Source organism: Rattus norvegicus, chromosome 3 (genome assembly GCF_036323735.1).
Source record: "Rattus norvegicus strain BN/NHsdMcwi chromosome 3, GRCr8, whole genome shotgun sequence".
Lineage (NCBI taxonomy): Eukaryota > Metazoa > Chordata > Mammalia > Rodentia > Muridae > Rattus > Rattus norvegicus.
The window spans coordinates 123,373,029-123,393,975 of NC_086021.1; the positions used below are offsets into that span (position 1 = coordinate 123,373,029).

Genomic DNA, 20,947 nt, shown 5'->3' on the forward strand with positions numbered 1-20,947 from the left:
TCTCTCTCTCTGTCTCTCCCCCCCTCTCATATAATAAGAAATTCTATCTCCAAATTCTGACCACACGTGCATAGTTAAAGACGATGCTATGTACTAATGAGACAAACTTTTAAAAGACCTACCTATCTTCCGAAGGATTCTATGGTTAAACTGATGCCTCTTTTGGCTTCTTGAGGGCAGTAATGAATACACAAAATGTTAGCTTAAAATTTTTTTTCTCCTTATGGGATGTAATCAGATTGCAACAGATGCACAGATACATTCCAAATAACTCTTGTCTATCTAGGTAAACATCACAGAATCCATCAGCACCAAGTTTTTCTTAATTTGTTTGCCCTTAGTAGGAACAAGAGGTATGTATGTCATGGGTCCTATTTATACAGTCAAAAGCCAACCCATGACTGCTAGATAGGATAGCTTAATACGTAGTAAGGGATAGCCCTCCATCAGAAAAGCTGGAAGAGAGGCCAGGAAACATACACTCTCCTTACAGCACTGTGGAGAAGATGTTCCAATGGAGACAGACATGCTATGGAAGTACAAACGAGGACCTGGGCTCACGGCTGGGCTGGGCTAAGTGGGAAAGCTTCATGAAGGCGGGTGATACTAGTGTGTCAGAGTAAGAGTTCTCTAGGTAGAAGACAGGCAAGGACACATTCCGGCTAGGCCTGCTTCCATGGCCTCCGTATTAGAGATCCTGGGAACTTACCCTTGCTCAACAGGGATACTAAGAGGTTTCACTCCACGTTTAGCAAGGAACTAACTTTCAGTTTCCTTTTTGCTTGTCACCAGAAAGGTGTGGATTACTCCAGAGAACACGGAGATGTGTTTTAGTAAGTTTAAGTGGCTTAAAGCATTGTCTGCTGTGACATTAAAACAAAATGTTTTCTGAGGTCTAATCAAAGACAGATGTGACAGGGAAGATAAATACAAAGTTCTCCCACGAACCCTTTCTATAAACAAACAAACAAACAAACCCAGAAACAATCTTAAGGGATTCCCTATGGATAGAAATAGGAACGGGGGATGGGAAGAGGGTGGATAACATGGTGTTTTCACAGACTATTCTTCCAAAGCCAAGACAATGAAGGGGAAGAAAACAGTACACGTGTATTACAATGTATAGCGCCATAAGGCTGTGTTTGATGCTCTGGAGGGCTTCAACAAGTACTGTTCAGCCAAAAATCAATTGAAAAATCAGCATGATAAGAGAGCATGAGTTGCCCTATAATAGCCTTAAGACCCCCAAGGCTATTCAAGTCCCTTTCATCTGCCACACGGCACAGACTCTAGGGGATCTCACTTGCCCTCCTCAGTCCTCTGCCCCTCCGCCTCCCTCACCTACAGCTTCGCTTTCCCTGCAAAAGGGCGGCTGACAGGGAATGATGATGTTTTCAAGTGGTTTTTGAGAATGTTTTCCTTCCCTGCCTCATTCTCGATCTTCTCTTGACATTTGCACTAAAACGCATCCTGTGCGATCAGTCACAGGCTTCTAAATAGTAAATGGTCAGCCTCAGTCTCCGAAGGGCCTAATGAGTGATGGTGCTGTGTTCTGAATGCCTTCACCGACAGACTTCCCACTGCCCTTAATAAAATCACTGTTCAGGCCTCATGCAAATGAGCCGTGTAAGCAATTCACAGCATTGTTATAAATATACATACATATATTTCATTCCAAGATTTCCATCTCAATATTTCTTCAATCACTCCTCACAATGTCTGGTTTGTTCAATTTATATTTCTGCTCGGCATTTGGTGCAAACCCCACAGATAAGATACATCTGTCCCTTAGTCACAAATCTTGGCATTTTTACCTTAACTCCATCGTGAAATGAGTGCTTGGATTTACCTTGCTTATTAGCACCACTTCGTCATAATCAAACATTTCACTTCCAAACTTTCGAATTTGACACGAGCTGCCGCAACTCGGTGCAGCCTTATCCAAGCTTAAGGAAGACACATAAGCAAACTGCTCTGGGTGAGGGAAGGAGAAGCTAATTGGGAGTCAGCTTCCCTGTGATTATCAGCTTGTTTATGGGGAGGGAGGGCTCTTCAGAATGGCACTATAAATTCATCCCTGATTATGGTGTTAACACCAGAGCTCCCTTCCACACGCTCCCCGAGAGCCCCCACCCCGGCCGTTTTGTTTAGTTATAAAGGGTTGTGCACTGTTTCCCCAAGACTGACAGCCTTCCATGCTTCGATTTTTCTCCAGTTTTAAGAAAAAATTAATCAGTTGCACAAGCCAGTTGCCAGACTTCACTTCCCTCATGGCAGAAAGCACACATATTCATTGTCTGCTATAAGAATAAATTTTAGTAATTTTTCCCCACGTCAATATGAATATTAGACTGACCCAATTAATATGAAATGCTTCTATGCTGCTGGAACAGACAGTGCTACAGAAAGAACCATTTGCACAACCTGTTCATGATTATGGGCCATAAGGACACAAAGATGGCACGCACATTTGTGGGCCATCTGAATGCTTACATGGGAAGGGGAGGGAGTGGGGTGAGCAGCACAACGTTAGCTTGACTGTCGTGGGTCATGTTTTTTAATCCCGAGTATTGGACATGTAACACAGCAACAAGAGCTGATCATTTTGTTTAATCACCTTTTGGATCCTTGCCAGATGGTCTCTATTGAGAACGCTGCAAACACAGAGACACGAGCTGCATCTAACACGCCACCAGAGCCTTCCCGTAAATGTCTGAGAACTGATTCCAACGAGAATTTAGTCTCCGAGCAGAAAGGGATACATTTAAAAACTCTGTGCATTAACTATACTTTTCCCCATAGAATCCTCGCTTGGCATGAATAATTTACCCACTCTTATGCTAATGGGATCATGAAAGTATCCCCCTGTCTTTAGTGCCGCAATTCTCAGCTTTCAGTAATTACCCCACCCAGTGAAAATAACATGGCTTCCACACTGAACAGCCCACTTGTACCTGACAATCAGAAGGATCATGGCTGACAGTGGAAGAATCCAGAACTGGACGAGACACCCTCAGAACCCAGAGAAGAACACACCCACACAGTAGTCCTGGGAGAGGGGGAAGATATATAGATGGGAAGGGAAGAGGGGTTAAAAAAAGAAAAAGGCCTCCATCGTCAAGTCTGCCTGTCTTTTGACTTGTCATCAACTCTGACTCAAAGAAAAATGTGCTCCCTTTCTAAGTGTGAAAGAAATTGGAGACCAGATGAGTTTAGAAAGAAAATCAATACATGATATCTAAGAAAAAATTCCATAGTTATCTATAAAACACATCTGCATGAAGGATATATTTTATTAGACTTTGAATATATATAAAGGATAGGAAATCCCCTTAATGAACTTGTAGGAAAAAGAGAGAGAGAGAAGATTACTGGATAAAATGGAAGAGAATAGAGAAAAAGGAGGGAAAAAGAAAACTTATTTTGTCCTCTGTCCCCAAAACTCCATGTTAGGTAGTTCACTGTGTAAAAACTATCAGGCTAAAACATCTGGGAAAGAAAGCTATGAAACAGCAGGGAACGTGGCTGGTTTATTGTTTATCTTTTGTTTATGAGGCAGTATTCAAGTTTAATTACTACTCTAAATTAAACTCTAACTGGCATCAGGAGACATCCCTTTCCATGACTAAGTTTAAAAAAAAAATCTGGAAACCCCAACTCCGAATTTTTCAGGTAAGTTGATATATATATATATATATATATATATATATATATATATATGAAATTAGTCAAAATTAACAGCAATTATAGAAAGCTTTGAAACATTTACAGGCAACCATTACACGTTCCTAGAGCAAGTATTTATTAGAAGACTTTAATTTTATTTCTGATGGCAATGACCTAAAATGTCTTAAGACATCCACAAAACATACCTACATGTTTGCTGATGATTGAAAGGTGGCTTTCATATTTGTTTAATTTTTTTGGATGGAAGGGAAGTATCATATGAATATTTTACATATATAACAGCTTCTTCTCTGGCCATGTTCAACTGTCAATTACAGTTGAAGAGAAAAAATGTTAATAGCAATCGAGAGGAAGAGAGATGCTAGTGTACTCATCGTAAGTTAGTGACCAGTTTGGGGTGAACTTAACTCTAGGAAAAATAAAAGTTAAAAGCAACTAGCAAGAGATGATGCCAGATGGCGTCTGTCATATTGTATTTAGGGTTATTTTAAAGAGATTGCCGCCACCATGAAAACATTCCATTGACAGAATTTTCCTAGACTGAATGAGAAATCCCAGCAGAGAATATTCAGGACCCTCAGTAAGTGGGTTCTCCACCTCCTCCTTTAAATATATAACTGGAATATTTAAAGCAGGAAAAATATTGTTTCATAAGTGCAGTATAGTACAAACTCAAAAGTGTCATGCTCTCTTATGCGTGTGCTTCACCATGAGGGTTTCCTCCCATTACTAAGGGGACATTTGCAGTTTCAACACTACGGTTGCTAAATAACTGTATAATAACTAAATAAACATCTAGCTGTGGGATTCTAGCCTCGTTGCCTGGATGATAGATGGTGACATCAATGGAGGGGCCTGGTGGCAGAGTGGAGGGGAACCCTGCTGGCTTACACAGCCCTGGGTCTTGAGTGATTAGAGATATAGATGCTAACATGTTCATGTATTTGGGTTAATCTGGGCCTGGCAACAGGATGGTTAACGTGTGTGTGTGATGTGCACTGTGAGCTCAGCAGTTACTGGGCCAACTGTCTCGGTATTTCTGGGAATCCTGCCTGTTCACAGTGCAGGGATTGTTCAATTGCCGCAAAACGTACAAAATGAATTTTACAAAAATGAACTGTAAGGAAGGCCCCATTACAACGATTTTACAGCAAAGATGTCAACATCAATTTTTCTTTCATGCATAGCTAATGATTAAAACAGCATATTCCATTTGCCTAAGACAATTTATTTCATATTGGCACATCAAAATATTGAAATACAAAGTTATCTTTACTCTACCCTTTTTATTCACTGCTGCTGAACCCAGACCATTGTTCAAAACAGGGAGAATAAAACAAACTTGGCACGAAGTACTTAAAACAAAGGCTCATCAATATCTGCAATTTGTCAACATCTCAATTACAGCACTGGAAAAATGTAAATTTCATGTGCTCTAAACACTGAGGGTCTATTCTCTTGCCAATTCACATGTGTAACTCCCATCAGCGTTAATGGGAGTTACACAAACCCATCAATAATAATAATACTTTGTACATATACTGTGCCTTTTATCTAAGGCTCTCAGAGTGCTCTCGGAGCAAGGAAGCTGCTTCCTAGTCTTCACTCTGGCAAATACACAATGGAACACAAAGCATCTTTTGACTCAGCAGCAGGTACAGAACTAGGGACCCCAAGCCTTATTATCAGGCCCCATTTTACTGCCAGGAAGTCAGGCACAAAGACGGGCAGTTACTGCCCCAGAGCTCTGAGTCTGCACCCTAATTCTATCCTTGAAAAACCAGATTTCCTTCCTCATCGAATGTGACTAACAAGACAAACGCCCTCCCTTTGGCTGCTTTTTGAAAACAGAAAACCTAGTGAATGAAAAGTTAGGTTCATATTTATGCAGTTGACTGCTGTGTGGTTGTTATGATAGAGCCAGACTTTACATATCACCAAGTTCATTTTTTACAATATTAAAAAATCTTGCTTTCTTTTCTCCATTCGGTTTATCATACAAACTCCTAAGAGAAAAGATGACCTTTCACCCACGTAACTGGAGCTCTCTCAGTATCAGGTCATAAAATGAGATGTTTTTAGGTTCCAAAGTAAAGACTTGTGAGAATCCTTATTGTAAAAATATTCTCAAAAATTATAAAGCAACATAAATGCATGTATTGTTTTATAGCATATGGCTATTAAACTTTAATTTAAAATGTGTATGAAAACATTGTATTTAGTACAATTCATCCCTATTTCTTCTGTTTATCATAATTTGTTTTGAAATTGAATCATTTTACAGTTTTCCATATGCCTGTTGTGCTAATAAATTCTGAAGAAATAACTAAAGTCTCTTGTGAACTGCAAACTTAGGTTTCCACGAAACATTATGATATACTTAATATGAAGAACATAAATTTCCCTCCCAGGTTTTCCATTCTGCATCAACTCTAAGATCTAACCTGTGATAAGCATATGTGATTTCAGTCAATATCTCTGTTGACTTTGCCCCGAAGCAGATAATTAATCTTTCCCAACTGAAAGCTACTCTGAGCATTTTGGTGGAACCAAGAATCAAAATAGCTTTAACATGTTTCAAAGATTATAGGAGCAAAACGTACGTCAGGCTGGCCTCTAAATTTTAGGGTCAACTGTCAAAAACAAACAAAACAGAACAAAGCAAATCGGAACACCTTGATGCATGCATTTTAACTACTGACCCAGTGAGTCAGGTAGAAAAACTCTCCTTGCACCAACTTTCGCCATCTTGTCAAAAAGATAACTTTTCCCTGCTTTCTCTCAAACTTTAACACAGTTGAGCAGGCCGTTGGAGAGACAGACTTCCCAGTGCTCACATACATAAACCACCGTGTCCATTCTTTAATCCCGCAGAGATATGATTAAAGGAACAAAAAGCTTGGGGGATCAAATCCTTCAGCAAGGGATAAGTGGGTGTGGCTACCCACAGCACGGAGGGATCAGTGGGTATTTTTTCCCCCTCCCCAGAGGATCGCTCTTACATGTCTTTCTCTTTCTTGACCAGAAACCCATAGTAAAACAGAACTGACTAAGTAAAATGATAAAACTTCATGCTTTGTTTGCTGCCGTGGGTATTCCCTGCTCCTTAAGCCTACATCGGCTCCTCTGCTGGCTCCTCTCCTCTCTGACCCTTCCTGTTATCCCCTCGCCATAACTCAACTAACCCAACAGAACCAGTCAGTTTTAAATTTCAGTTGGGACCTTGGTGACCTGTTAATGAATCTACAGAGAAGAGAAAAACTCACAGTGTTGAGTTATGCCTGGTGTCGCTAGCTGACTTGGAGTCAGAAATGCTTGAAGCGTTAACGTAATTGCAAGAATGTGAAAAATGAAGCGCCGGGCTCCTGAGCCAAGTGAAAGGTCAGAGGGAGACTCACACCGGAGAAGTTTCTGGAAGATAGCCTCATTAGGCCATTAAGTCTGCTTCTCCTTCTCCCCTCACCCATTCCTGCAATGTTGAAGGTGTTTTGTTTTTATAATAGATATTTCACCCTTTGTGTTGCCCTAACTTGGGGCATTGGGGAAAGACTGAGGGACTGAAAGCTTTCTGCATTTGACCCAGGGTCAATTGGAACCTTAGCTATACCCCTGTATTGCAGTTCTACGATTGAATCTATGCACAACATTCCTTCAAAATGTCTTAGAACGAAGTTTATTTTACAAACAGTCCGACTGATGGACCCAAACCAATATACAGACAGCTGACAGGCTCTTCCATAGCTTGGCATTTGATAGTACATCATCCACTCGTTGCGACTTGTTTCAAAGACACATTCTAAATAGAGTTCACTTACAAGTAAAAGCTGTCCTAGAAAGGCCAGTTTTCTAGACTCGATTGGAAATTCAGGAGTCAAAATTCCTGGCCAGAAACATGGAGGAGGGTAGATACTCACAGGACATCAACAACTCTCTTTTAGATGGCCTATATAACTAAAGCCCAAGCCGTTAAACAGTATTTGACTTGGAAGCCTGTCTAACGCTTAAATATTGTGGCCATAAACAGAATCATAATAGAGATAAAATAGACCTAAGAGATCAGACACTATCTAATGTAAAATATTAAAAAGTAAGATCTATACACATTCCTGGACCACATTCAATAATGCATCTTCTTTTAAATGATCATTTTATCCATTCAAGAGTCATTCCCACCAACATATAATTGCTCTCTCTTGTAAGTAGCAAAATTCATTACAAATTGCAGAAGGTTTCCTGAACATCTGCAGCTGTTCTCCTTGCCTTCTGAAATTGTATTTTTTTTTGTTTTGTTTTTTGAATTGGGACAAAAGTCACTATTTCAGCTGTCTAGAAGCAGGGACAAACAACATCTGAAGAATTTTGAAATCCATCTTCTCAAAATAAAATTCTGTATAGACCTCTTCAAACCCCTCCCCCTATTTCTGGAGTTAATAAGAACAGATTATTGTAGCTTACATTCTTTCAGTTCTTGGCTGTTTTCATTATAAAGAACTCTCGTAGTAAATATTAGAAGCAAGCATCTTGTCTACAAATAGTTCAAACTTCTGGATTATAGTGGTTAGGTAGGCCTGTCTTTCCAATAGTCACCAGAGTAGTGTAGATAACCACATTTGTAAGAGAATTGGCAGAACTAATCGATTATTATTGTAACGTGGACTTAAAGATTAAATAGCTCATTTTGACTCTTTAAATAGAGTAACAGGAGGAAATGTGTCTTCCTCCCAAAAGTTTAGTAATACCCCCTACACCTTTACCAGCCCCTCTTCTGTGTACACAGACCAATACCATGAAACGCTGAAGTCCTTTTCATCACATCTACTTTTGTAGGAGGAAAATTCTTAACCTTTTACCTTGCTCACTGCTGTTGTCTCCACTCTGGGAAGCATGGCCCCCGCTGGAGGGTCCTGGGGTGCCTGCTGAGTGAGTTGAGGTTGCATCATCGTGGTCTCGCCAGGATGAAGGGTTCTGATGTCAGGATGCCAAGGAATTTTCCCACAGTTACCATTTGAGCCATACATGAGGAGCCATGGACACACACGGGCACAGGGGGAGAAGAAGATGAATATATTAGTATTTTCAGGAGTGGCCACAGGCAAGCTAACCTGTGTCTTCATTTTCTGTCACATCCATATGTACATAACTGACACGCCTCTTCGAAGATACACCCTAACTGTATGAGAATTTACACCGCAGTAAAGTTAACGTCTGAGGCAAGGGGAAACTGCCTTAAAATGTCTTTCTCAGTTTAGAAGCAGGACACATTCTTTTCCCCCGGTGTTCTCAGAAACAAAATCCATCAGAATATGAGCCTCTGCAGAATCCAATACTCCCTTCAAGAGAGCCCGGGATCAGCAATGTTTGTGGGACGTGCCCTTCCACCTTTTAATTGTGTTATGCTAAAATGGTTGGTCTGAACTCTCTCCGAACGTTATCAACAGGTAGCGTGTATAGCCAACAGAAGCAATATTAATCAAGCCATCAGTATCTCACAAGCCGCCAAAGCCTGCTTTAATTTGCACGAATGGTAATTTTTAAAATGAAACTAACGCGAGCGGAGTGCCACTTAGCAAGTGAGCTGGGACTTTCGCTGTAAGTGACTGAATGGAAGAACTTCAGTGGACTTCAAGGCCAGCCAGGAGGCCAGCTCATGCTACTTTACTAATATACTGGTCTCCTGCTTCCCCTCCCCTTTCCTGATCATTCCCAATACCCACACTGTAGCTTAAAGGGAAACAGGAATTCGAATGTACAGGAAGGACTTTATCAGCACCACATGAAGGCAGGCCAGAGATGGAATTTCCTCTGGCAGACAGGGAGAACAGGCACCACACGTGAAACTGAGCAGACTCGGAGCCAAAGCTGGGCACTTGTTAGCCATGTGGCAGGACTCTGACTAAACCTATGGAGTTACAGGCAACTGAATTTTTGGGGGTTGGGGTAGAGGGTACAGGGCAAAAGTTCAAAGATATAGCAATCCTTCAGAGTGCTTCATTGCTTCCTACTAGAATTGATAAACAATAATTCAGAAGCATACACCATGGACGAACTATTTGGTTATATGAAGGCTATTGTGCCATAATACCAAGACAGAGAGTTTATTAGGGAAAAAAGTCAGTCTGCCTTTTTTTTTCTCCATACTAACTCTGTACTGTACCTACAGCAGATAATGCTACCGAAATAAAGCCAGAAACCAAAGCATGACAAGTGAAGAAACTATCCTTACATGGTACAATAGCAACACACAGATTGCACACTACTATTTGGAATTTTTTTTTTAGATGTTAACATAATCCAGATCTTTGCAATCAACGATCTCAATGTGAAGTAGTGCTGTTGGGGGTGTCACCAGGCCAGCCATGGATTCAAAGTCAAGACACTGAGTAGAAATCATGACTGTAAATACAGTTCAGGTTCAGATCTCTACAATGAAGATGTGATGGAGAAAGAGGATTAAGGAATTAGCTGGGCATGCCTATAATCGCAACACTCAAGAGACTCAGGCAGGAGGACTGCCATGAGTTTGGGTCCAATCTAGACTATACAGTGAGATCCTGTATCAATAAAGAAAGAGGGAAAGAAAGGGAGGGAGGGAAGAAAGCAGGCCACCCAGAAGCAAGGAAGGAAGGAAGGAGGGAAGGAAAGAAGGAAAGAAGGAAGGAAGGAAGGAAGGAAGGAAGGAAGGAAGGAAGGAAGAAAAGATTGGTTAGGAAATGAAAGTGAGTAGAACATATTAGACCAAGTTATCAGTTCCTTTGCAGTCTCTTCATGTCAGATATTTACTGGATGGTGGTCAAATAAAGAGCTAGAAGAATTACAGATGTGGGTGACACCATGCACTTTTCCCATAACAGCTTGGACTGCAGGACCCTTCCCTTGAGCTGAACTTTTCAGTGTGCACAGCCAGTGATGCACATTTTAGGCACTTCGGGCTTTTTACTGAATATGGCTGCCATTAAAGCTCCTTACCCCTCATGGAAATTACAATAGTTAACCACTAACACTTCAACTGTGTTTTAAGGCAAACGTCATCCAAAGCCATTATATAATTGTACGGATGGAGCTGGGACAGGTCTTGCTATTTATTTAAGCTCTGGCATGATGAGAAGTGTTCTTGCATAAGTAACTCCTGAAACTAAGAAACACAAGTGTGTTCTTATCAGTTAGAACTGGCAGAACTTTTAAGTCAAGCCTCATTTATTCAAAATCTAGTGTCTCTCTTTCAGTGCCTTTTAGGTAGTGTACAGACGTGTGGAGAAGTGAAAGGTAAGCCAAGTTTGTCCATATTACTCTAAGAACAATGGGTTTCCCCAGCCAAGTTAGGTCTTTGATTTTTCAGTGCAGCCGCCAATTTTTCCCAAGTTATCTACCATTCCCTATATCTTACCTCTTCTCTCCCTCACCTCTTAAAAATCAAAAACAAAAGACAAAACAAAACAAAAAATCTCTCTTGGAACTGTCACATTTCCTCAGTGTCTCTTGTGCTATGGTCAGTGGAGGGATGGAAGCGAACTGAGGTGAACCTCATTATAGCTGTCTACTCTGAAAGAAGGATGGACAGACAAATCTCTTGGAACTTCTGGGGTAGTGACTCTCCCCGAGATGTCTAGATAAGGCTACACTTACTGATGTGATCATATACAAAGACAAACATGGGTAATCTGGGCAATATAAACAAAAAATAAATTCTCCTCGGTCATAAACACACACACACACACACACACACACACATCACAACCTACATAGACAACATAAAGCATTACCCACAAATACTGGTTTTTTTTCTTAGATTTAAATATTTGTGTGTATCACAGCTTCCGTTTTCCCTCCTCCTAGATAGTTTCCAAGTTTCCTTCAAGAATAACCACCTGGCTCTCTGCCAAATTATAAGCAGAAGTTGAGTGAATCCTGAACCAGCGTGGCATACAAAAGCATGTAAAAACGCATACGTATGTATAAAATACATACATCAGTGTAGTTGAGAACTTGAGTCTACACATTCCATAATATATGTCCTGTTTTCCAGCCAAGAATACCATGAAGACACCCCAGGGCAAGGAGGGAACATGTTTCTATTCCCAGCGGCTTTAATAATTGGGAATCAAAGAAGGTACTCCCCTTGTTCTCTATATAATTGCATTAAACAGCAGCGTTACCAGGAGAAAAGCACTGAATACCGAGTTGTGCACAATAGGAGATGGGAAATAGATACAAGAAGCTCCGTCTCCAGGGGCAGTTTTTTCTATTTGCTGGGCCACAGACTCACAGCTGATAATGCAAGTTGTAATTAATATAAAAGCAAGAGACAATATGGGCAGAGCTTGTAGTAGCAGGGCCACAGGAGAGCGCTCGGCTGCTCGCCTTGGCTTCTCATTTGCACAGGGCTTTCCCTAGAAAACACAATCCTGCCAGTGTTTTCTCCCTTGAAAGTTTAAAAAAAAAATTGATTTAGCACCATCATTGAATTTTTGCTAAATCTAGAAAAGAGAAGAGAGGACAAGAGTCTCTGGGCACAAGAAGGAAATCCTCTGTGCACTGCTTTGTTGAGGTTGTAGGTAGACTGCAATTACATTTCAAACCAGAACAGCACTTCTGTGAGTGTCCTGCCTATAGGATAATACTTAATAAGTCCTGGCCAACTGATAGTGTTTCCTATGACAGAGATGCCCCCACCCTAGGCCCCCAGAGCACAGTTCTTTCATGAGGTCACTGGGGTAAAATAGGCAAGAGCTTCTAAATAAGACCGTAAAAGTAAAATGTCTTAGTCTTAAAGGAGGACACAGGAGCTCATTTTTTTAGGCTTCATATGAAAAGATATTCCCTGAATGCGGGACAGGGAGAAGAAAGAAGGGCAGAATCAAGACTCTTGGGGCCGCCTCTAACGGGTCACGTGACTGGGAGCGAAGGCTTCGCTGACTTTTGGACTCTGTGCTTTATCTCTTTAAAATTATGAAGTCACACAAGATAATTCCCAAGGTCACGTCCCCTTACTTCTATTTTGAAAAGTACTTTAAAAATAGCCAACAGATTTTTCTAGAACCCATATAACTAAATAACATCAGGCATAGAACTATATAGGTAGAATATAAGTGCAGTAAAGTAATTAAAGATGTGTGTTCATAGCTACACAGGAACAGAAAATACATCCAGAGACATGTTCATTAGCTAAAGAGGTACACAGGCTAATCTGTCTGAACACATTTAAACAACAAAAGGAAAGCCTTACTTGTGTCAAAACTTTCAGTTAATATTAAGTTACTTATTTCATATGGTTTTTATGATGTTTTAAGTTCCAATTAACAGTGCAGACAAAACTGTTCTTTAAAAAAGATGCATGCAGGAAATTAAGAAATCCTGGAGCATCCAAGTCCACAAGTTAAAATTGTTCCTGGTGCGGCTGGGATAAATGTTGGAATTTCAATTTTTCAATTGTGATGTTGACCTAGAACTCAGGACACCAGTGTGTGCTTTTAGAAGCCCAGTCTTTTAAAAATGTAAATAAAACTGGAGATTTTTTTTTTGCCTCAGTATCTATACCATTGAGTCAATCTTTGGGAATTAACGCATACCCGTGTCTCATACAAGGGCAACATCCTTTGCCAAACGCTCACTCCATAGAGTAGTGGACTCTCAAAGAAGACAGAAACACATTTGTTACTATAATGCGTGGTATAAGATGCTTTCTATGATTCTTAAGTGTGCCGGGGGCGGGGAATATCTCATAGACCAGATAGTACGTCAACAACCAACGCGATGACGTCAAACAACACCAAGTCTTCTCAAAGCATTCTGGGTGTCTACGTTGGTGCCGAGCATGCCTAGGTTTCATTTCACCACAATCACGCTGAAGACATACACCAACTGCACAACTTCAATAATGTAAATGATGTAAATGTTCTTGATGAGAAGTAAACAGGGACGCTTCCAACAAGCAGAAACAGTAGCCATAATGAACAGGGAGCCCTGTCCTCCATCAAGGTCTTGAAGACAGGGCACTGAGCTCCAAAGCAAAACTTTCTGAAACTGGCTCCCCAGAGGCTTTGGTCCACCACAGCCTAACATCTAGTGTCACACTTCAGTGTGAGAAATGAACAGACAAAAGAAATCACTCACATTAATAATGCTAATATCAAATCTCATTGTTCTTCCTCGATCTTCAACAGACCAAGCACTCAAACTCGAACCTAGCCTAGCTGTCATCGCTTCTACTTTCTTAGGTGATAATGGAATTTATTTACCAGCACCTGACTATTTTCTGTGCAGAGAGAGATTCCGGTAACTCTCTCCTCTGACCTAAGCCATTAAAAAAAAACTATCGACATAAAATATACTTGACATATTCAGAAATGCAAAATAATAGTAGCATATGTTCATTTAAACGTCAGCACAGAAATGAAAATAAAATGTCATTTGTTTATGATGTTATCGGAACCAATCAATTTTGAGGCACCTGCCAATTCATATTAATCCACATAACTATATTCTCTCTACTTAATTCTTTCAAAGAAAATAAAATATAGCTATTTGGCACTATTAGTAGGAATACCATGACCATATAACCATATGCGTTACCAACAAGTGTAGCTAGGAGAATATATTTCAAACAAGTAAATTTTGGTATTATAAACATGTTATAAAGTTATATAATGTCTTTATGCATAAATATTATGCTGACACTTAATTGCCCATACTAGATCTAAAGAGTTGATCTCAAATTATATAAAAATAGGATGTTACCTATTTTTTTTCAGTACTTCAACAATCTAGGAAAAACACAGTTATTTTATGACAGTTTGCAAGTTGAAACGTTAAAAAATGCTTTTGTGACATGTTTGTTTTAAAACATGATAAATTTGAATGTCTGGGAAACTTAACATTAGCTGCAGCTGGAAAACACAGTTGAGTTTCCTTTGGTTATCATCTCTTTTTCCCTCAATAGGACTGCAAAGAACACTATCAGAGCCATTCGGTACCTGCAACTACTATTCTTATGCCCCGGTAAGAGTATGAGATACAAGTACATCTTAATTTTAAAATATAAGCATCCCTCAAGAATTTAGTTAACACAGCCTAGCAGCCAAAGTTGCACATTTTATTTTCTCTTTGGTTCCAAACTTCCCCTCATCATTATGCACGTCATGTTTGTCAATAATAAATGAACAAACCCAGTAGTATCCTCATGGAACGTAAAAAATGGAATTCAAGACCATTACAGGTCTTCTATTAATGCATCTATGTTGTATCGGAATACTTATGTGACATTGCAGCATGTGGAGTTAGCACAGCTTACCCAGTGACAGCACATAAAAGCCATTCTTAAAAGTCTAGCGAGAACACTAGCTTCGAAGATACTTAAGCGTTTAACAGCCTTCATTCATTTATATTTTCAAGTATTTTAATAAAAGAACGGAAACTATATTGGCGATTAATATCTTGCCCTTGCGAAGTCTTCCATTGCTTTTCAGCACACGGAACTACAGAGTTAGTCTTTCATTTTTTTTCCTTTCACTCTTTCTCCTTGCCTGCTCCCTCTTACACACACACACACACACACACACACACACACGCACGCACGCACGCACGCACGCACACACACACACACACACACCACAATGGAGCTTGATACCACTTAATAAGGATAGAGGTGTATGTGTTTTTGGGGTGTCAAACAGCTGTCACAAACTGTCACCTCCACAAGAGAAACCTTGGCACACAGTAAATGAACCTGCACTTCTTTTTTAGCTGTCATTATTCATAGCCAATAAGTTGAACTGCTCACGGCATTTCATGTGCAAATAAAACCACGAGGTAGCTCAGTAGATCAGGATAGTGGGCCAACAGATAAAACAGAGAAAACAACACGCTGTCTGGGTCCTTCTGAAGCGGCCGATCATCACCCCCTCCGCCAGCGTGCGGCATATGAGACCCAGCCTGGGGCAAGGCATTAAATATGCATATCAAAGCAAATGAAAAAAAAAAACCTGATGACTCAAATTGGACACATTTATATGCTGAAAATGTGCCCTCATATCACTTTCAGGTAGGGGTTCTGTGGTCTCTTCATTCACTTGTGACTGAGGGGTTGAGGGATGACAAGTTTGTAAGCAAGGGTGAAAAGCCTTAGATGGATGCCCTTTGTAGGGTAGGAGGGGGTGGCCTAGCAACAAATGCAGTCAATATGCCTGTGGTACCTAAACACTGCGGGCAGCGGACAGACGGAGCCTCCGAGGCTTTCTCTCTCTCTTGTCCCGCGAGAAACAACAAGCATGGGGCAGACCTCTCCATTTCCCACTCGGTATGCTGGTGGAACAAATTATTGCTTCGTTTCAAAACAAATAGCAGGGGGTTAAAGCAAAAATGCTGTAGTTCAGATCTCTGGGAAATAAAAGGCTTTAAATTATGACGCCCAATGAGGTGGCAAGCCCTCATGGATTCAAAATAAATCAGTTGTCATATTTACTTGATTGGGGGCTTGAGAGGGTAGCAACAAATGCTACAGTTGACTCTTTTATCCAAAGATGACAGTTGTTAAATTATTCAAGCAGTATTCTCTTAGGTACCACCTTCCTTTTTGAGTCTGTATTTAAATATTACGATACCTTCACAAATTGGCATTGTACATCAGCCAAAACTCTAAACCGACTCATTTATCTTATTTCTTCTACATAAACATCAGCACGCTCTAACTCCATACATCCACCAGAAATAGCGTTGTCAAGAAACTGCTGTAGAAAAACCAAGTAGTCATGACCCCACATAATAACAGGAGATAAGCTTCTGGTGTAGAAGGAACTAGGGATCCCTCATGCTCCAAACCATGTAAATACATCCCTCTTTATCTCCACCCCCATAATGCAAATGCGTACAAACTCAGAAACAGAAAGCGAGGAAAATAAGTAAAGAACAAAAATAAATCAATATTTATGAAGCTAACACGCTTCTTAGACCACAAGGACACACAGTGTAGAGACACAGAGAAGCAAAGAAATTTCCAATAGCTGCCACAGCCTTTTGATTTTACTTAATGCAAGCAAGGGACAAGGTTTCTCCCAGCCCACTTGCCCCATTGCTTTGAAAACAGGTAAGGATAAGGAGAGGTTTGGAGGGCTTTTAGCAGTACGTTTATTTAGTTTCAGAACTGGGCACCCTAGACTATGGTTTTCTTTCACTTTCTTGAACTTTTAGGCTGCTGTCTCGTGTAGTACAAAGGTTAATCTTTAAAAATCAATGGCTGCTTCTTTTGAAAACTTTTAGTAGAGGAAGAAGAGAATTCACAGACAAGCTATTATTCCTCAGGTAGCTCAATTCATCCCTCTTCAGACTCAGGAATTTGGGGGTGGGGAATGCAAACTGCCTTCAAACTTCAATGCCTGTTTCACTTCTATGGGGTGTTAAATTAATATTTAAGCCATGAAATAACCCAGACTCTGGCCTATGTTATTTAGGTTGTGAGTTCAAATGAATATATAGATACCCTGTTCCCCCATCTCCAGGCTTCAGTTCCCAAAAATACACTGCTCTTCACATCCATGCTTTAACCTCACCCCTTTTGCCTTCCCCTTCCATCCCTGACAGCTGCAATCCCTCTTCTCTTTGCTTCTTCTTCAGATTTTGAGTATCACTACATATGCTTCCCTCCACCCCATCAGATTCACTAGATCAGTTCCAAAATAAGAATAAGAACAGAGAGAATAGAAATCTCCTTTCCTGGCTTGACATCCACGGGCATCTTCCACACTCTCCATCCTCAGTCACCAACTGTTAAAGCTCAAACACTAACCTATGGTTACTCAGTCTTAGTTCCCTTCAGCTTTCTGTAATACAGTGTTAAAAATTGGTTCATCAAGGTTGCTGTCTTTTATTATAGAGATGCTTCAGGCACTTGGCAATAAGACCATATTCTGACAATAAGTTTCTATGAGCAAAAAGTCCCAAGACTTGTAATGTGTTCATTCACTCCTTTCATTGTCAATGCAAGACAGAATTGCCAGGAATTCTCAGGATTGTCTTCTCTGGGAGAGAAATAGTCTCTCTCTCTCTCTCTCTCTCTCTCTCTCTCTCTCTCTCTCTCTCCAGCTAACTGTCTTGTCTCTTGCTATCTCTTGCTATGCCTTGATTACACACAGAAAGAACCCAGAAAAGACCGAGGCCGTCATACCAAAAAGAGAGCTTACTAACTCCCAAGCCATCAGGTTCAGGCAACTTCACACATGAAGAGCACAAATCATTCTATCAACTCGCTGGTTCTTCGACTCTCACCAGAAATAAGGACAATGTCCAAGGAAGGGGAAACCAAAATAAAGGCCATGAAACTTGTATCAAGAAAGGGAGATAACACTCCAAAAGCAACTAAACAATTTAAAAGCAAAACTCAGTACCACAAGGTTTTAGAAAAGATGCTTTGCCCAGTGGCCTTCAGAGAACTCCACGGGCTCTGCAGACTTACGTGGTCGGCGAGATTTGTGGAGGAGCCTGAAAGTTCTTCATGATCTGACTTGGAGCTTCCGTCTCTCTCATCAATCACGAGGTCAATGGGCATTTTCCCCTTCAAACAGCTAATGTACCGGTGGCAGAAGTTATCACACAGTTCGTGGACCTAGGAGGAGGGTCATGGCGAGGGCTCAGCTCAGGTCTTTATATGTTTATTTCTTTCTTTCTTTCTTTTTTTTTAAAGAGGAAGAATATCAGGTTGCAAGGTTACATTTGTAGAGAGCAACAATGTGATGTCTTCCAAAGTAACTCTAATTAAGGGGTGTAAGATTTGAAAGCAAGGAAACAATAGGGCAATTGTGGCAATAGATATTATCCTCCAGAGAATCCCCTGAGCAACAAGTTACAAGAAAGAAAGAAACTGAACTGGAAGTAACTGGGTTCAGACTGGGTGAGCAGAGATGAAGATGTGATTTGATAGTAACTCGGAGGCATTCAAACACTAGAATTGGGGACATTTGTGATCCCGTTGTGTATATTTCCTGGGGGAAATGATTGATCTATGTATCAATGCTAAGACACCCCAGAGAGGACTCTTCTCTCTGCTTGCATCCTGCAAGAACTCTGGGCCCAGGAGAAGCTGAGCTAATAGAGACACAAGTAGACATTGTGTCCAGCAACACAAATGGCTCTTGCTGTACTTCAAATAATCCTGAGTGCCTGGGGGTGGGGGCTTTAAAAGTCAGTGCTGCCCTGATTCCCGTATCCTCTGAGCCCCTGGGTTGAGAAGTCTATAAAAGAGGGAAGTAAAAAAAACGTGATCAACATCTCCAGATGTGTAATCCCTCATCCTGGAGGCTAGTAGCATCCCCAATCATCTAGTTGAGAGAATGTGAGGGGAGGGCATCAACATGCAGACTTTTCCTGCTTACCTTTTCTAACTCCAGAAGATGAAACCTTAGCACTTGTATTGCTTGTATCATCTGAAAGGGAAATTTAAGAGGATGGAGTTAGGGTTCTAATACATGCAAGTTGTGAGTGTGTGTGTGTGTGTGTGTGTGTGTGTGTGTGTGTGTGTGTGTAAAGGGCACTATGTTGAGGGAATTGGGCAAAGAAAGAAGAAACCAGCAGGTGGTCAGGCAAAAACCACACATCAAGAAATAAGGAAACCAAATTATTACCGATCATCTCTGCTTCATTGGCTACCGTGCTGGGAATTAATATTTGAGGTGGCTGTAGTATGATTTTTTTCCCCATAGCCCTCACAGTGTGATGTTGGTAAAGCTTGCGCTCTCGCTCTCCTACCAGGTCTTACTCCACCTATTCCTCTTTTACTGTCTCCTCCTACCCTCCACCTCACATCAAATTGGAGGAGGAGGAGGAGGAGGAGGAGGAGGAGGAGGAGGAGGAGGAGGAGGAGGAGGAGGAGGAGGAGGAGGAGGAGGAATAAAAGAAAAATAAGAGAAGAGAGAGGAGAGGAGAGGAGAGGAGAGGAGAGGAGAGGAGAGGAGAGGAGAGGAGAGGAGAGGAGAGGAGAGGAGAGGAGAGGAGAGGAGAGGAGAGGGGAGGAGAGGAGAGGAGAGGAGAGAGCAGAGTCATTTCTTTGGATAGAAAAGCTTTTTAGAACAGCAGACACAGAGTAAGCCTCCTCTCATAAGAAGGAAATACTCCAGATGAATGGAGAGGCAGAGCCTTTGAAAGAGGATTTAAGTACTTTTAATATTGAAATCCTGCAAATTAGCAAAAGAATTGCACCTAAAAGTGGCCTGCGCCGGATAGCCCCTCACCCCCAACCTACTCCTAGCCCGCCCTCCGCTGCCCCTGCAGTTACTTCCTTCGGGGCAGCGGCCTGGGGCTCCACCGCCTGCCCTGGCCCGCAGAGGAAATCACTCCCTTCTCGCCGCTTACTCCCGAGGCCAAGACCTGGGAAGCATCCCTACTCCGCTCGGCGCCGCGGCGCCCGCTGCTGCCTCGGTGGGCTGTTTATCCCCTGAGGTCCATACCGCCCCTGGCTCGCCTTCCACGCAGGAGCTCTAAATAGGTCTCCTCCCCTGTGTTTCCTAGGAGGGCTCTGCTGGAACTCCATGGAGCTCCAGGAGCAAATGGGTGACTCTGAGCTTGGGACGGGGCCCGAGGCAGGGGACAAGCAAGAAACAGTGAGCCTTACCAAATTATCCAGCTCTGGATTTGAGGAAAAAAGAGGCTTTTCGGCGCGAACCTATAGGAAGCAGGGAAAGTCAGAATGAATCTTCAGCCCATTTAAAAACAGGAAAACCCCGTCCGCCACTAATCTGGATGTGGGACCGAGTACTCTGAAAGGGCAGGGGCAGAAGAGAGAACAGGGGCTTTGGTAAAATTTAAGAAACAGATTGGTGTCTTAAGTGAGTGGGGTCGGTAGAGAAACAGCAGGGCCTTCAGGTCCTGACCCGGTGGGGAAAACATTATCCTACTCGAGTTGTAGCGGGTTAGGCAAAGCGGCTCACAGATTCTCACTACCCGCTTCTGCAGCCAGGCCCGAAGCTGGGTCTCCTCACCTCCAGCACCTCAGTGCCCATGCAGACTTCACTGCCAGGAGTCCAACTTCCTTTGCTCCCGGGCACTCCCGGGTCCCTCCCAGCCCCTCTCCCCAATTCTTGTTCAAGTAGCTGCAGGCGGGGAAGAGGCCAAGCCCCAGATTAGGAGCAGGTCAACTTTAATTCGAGGGTCGAGCCCCTGTATTCCTGGCTAGGGGGAAAAACAAACACCCATATTTATCTCCCTTTCCAATTCGCCTCAAGGCTTAGGGATGGGGAGGAGGCGTAGAGCGCCGAGTGGGCCAGAGGAACAGATCGGG

The 20,947-nt window shown here is 41.8% G+C and overlaps 1 protein-coding gene across 12 annotated transcripts in view; it reads right to left on the minus strand.

The window, feature by feature from the left end:
- Window positions 1–20,947, minus strand: part of Meis2 (Meis homeobox 2) — a 201,937-nt gene that overhangs the window by 175,963 nt on the left and 5,027 nt on the right. For all 12 annotated transcript variants that reach the window (NM_001415696.1, XM_006234746.5, XM_039104936.2 and 9 more), the window contains exons 4-7: window positions 20,282–20,332; window positions 19,047–19,097; window positions 18,131–18,280; window positions 8,538–8,652 (exon numbers count right to left, since the gene is read on the minus strand). In NM_001415696.1, the coding sequence (NP_001402625.1) occupies window positions 8,538–8,652; window positions 18,131–18,280; window positions 19,047–19,097; window positions 20,282–20,332 (367 nt within the window). The remainder of the gene's footprint in view (window positions 1–8,537; window positions 8,653–18,130; window positions 18,281–19,046; window positions 19,098–20,281; window positions 20,333–20,947) is intronic.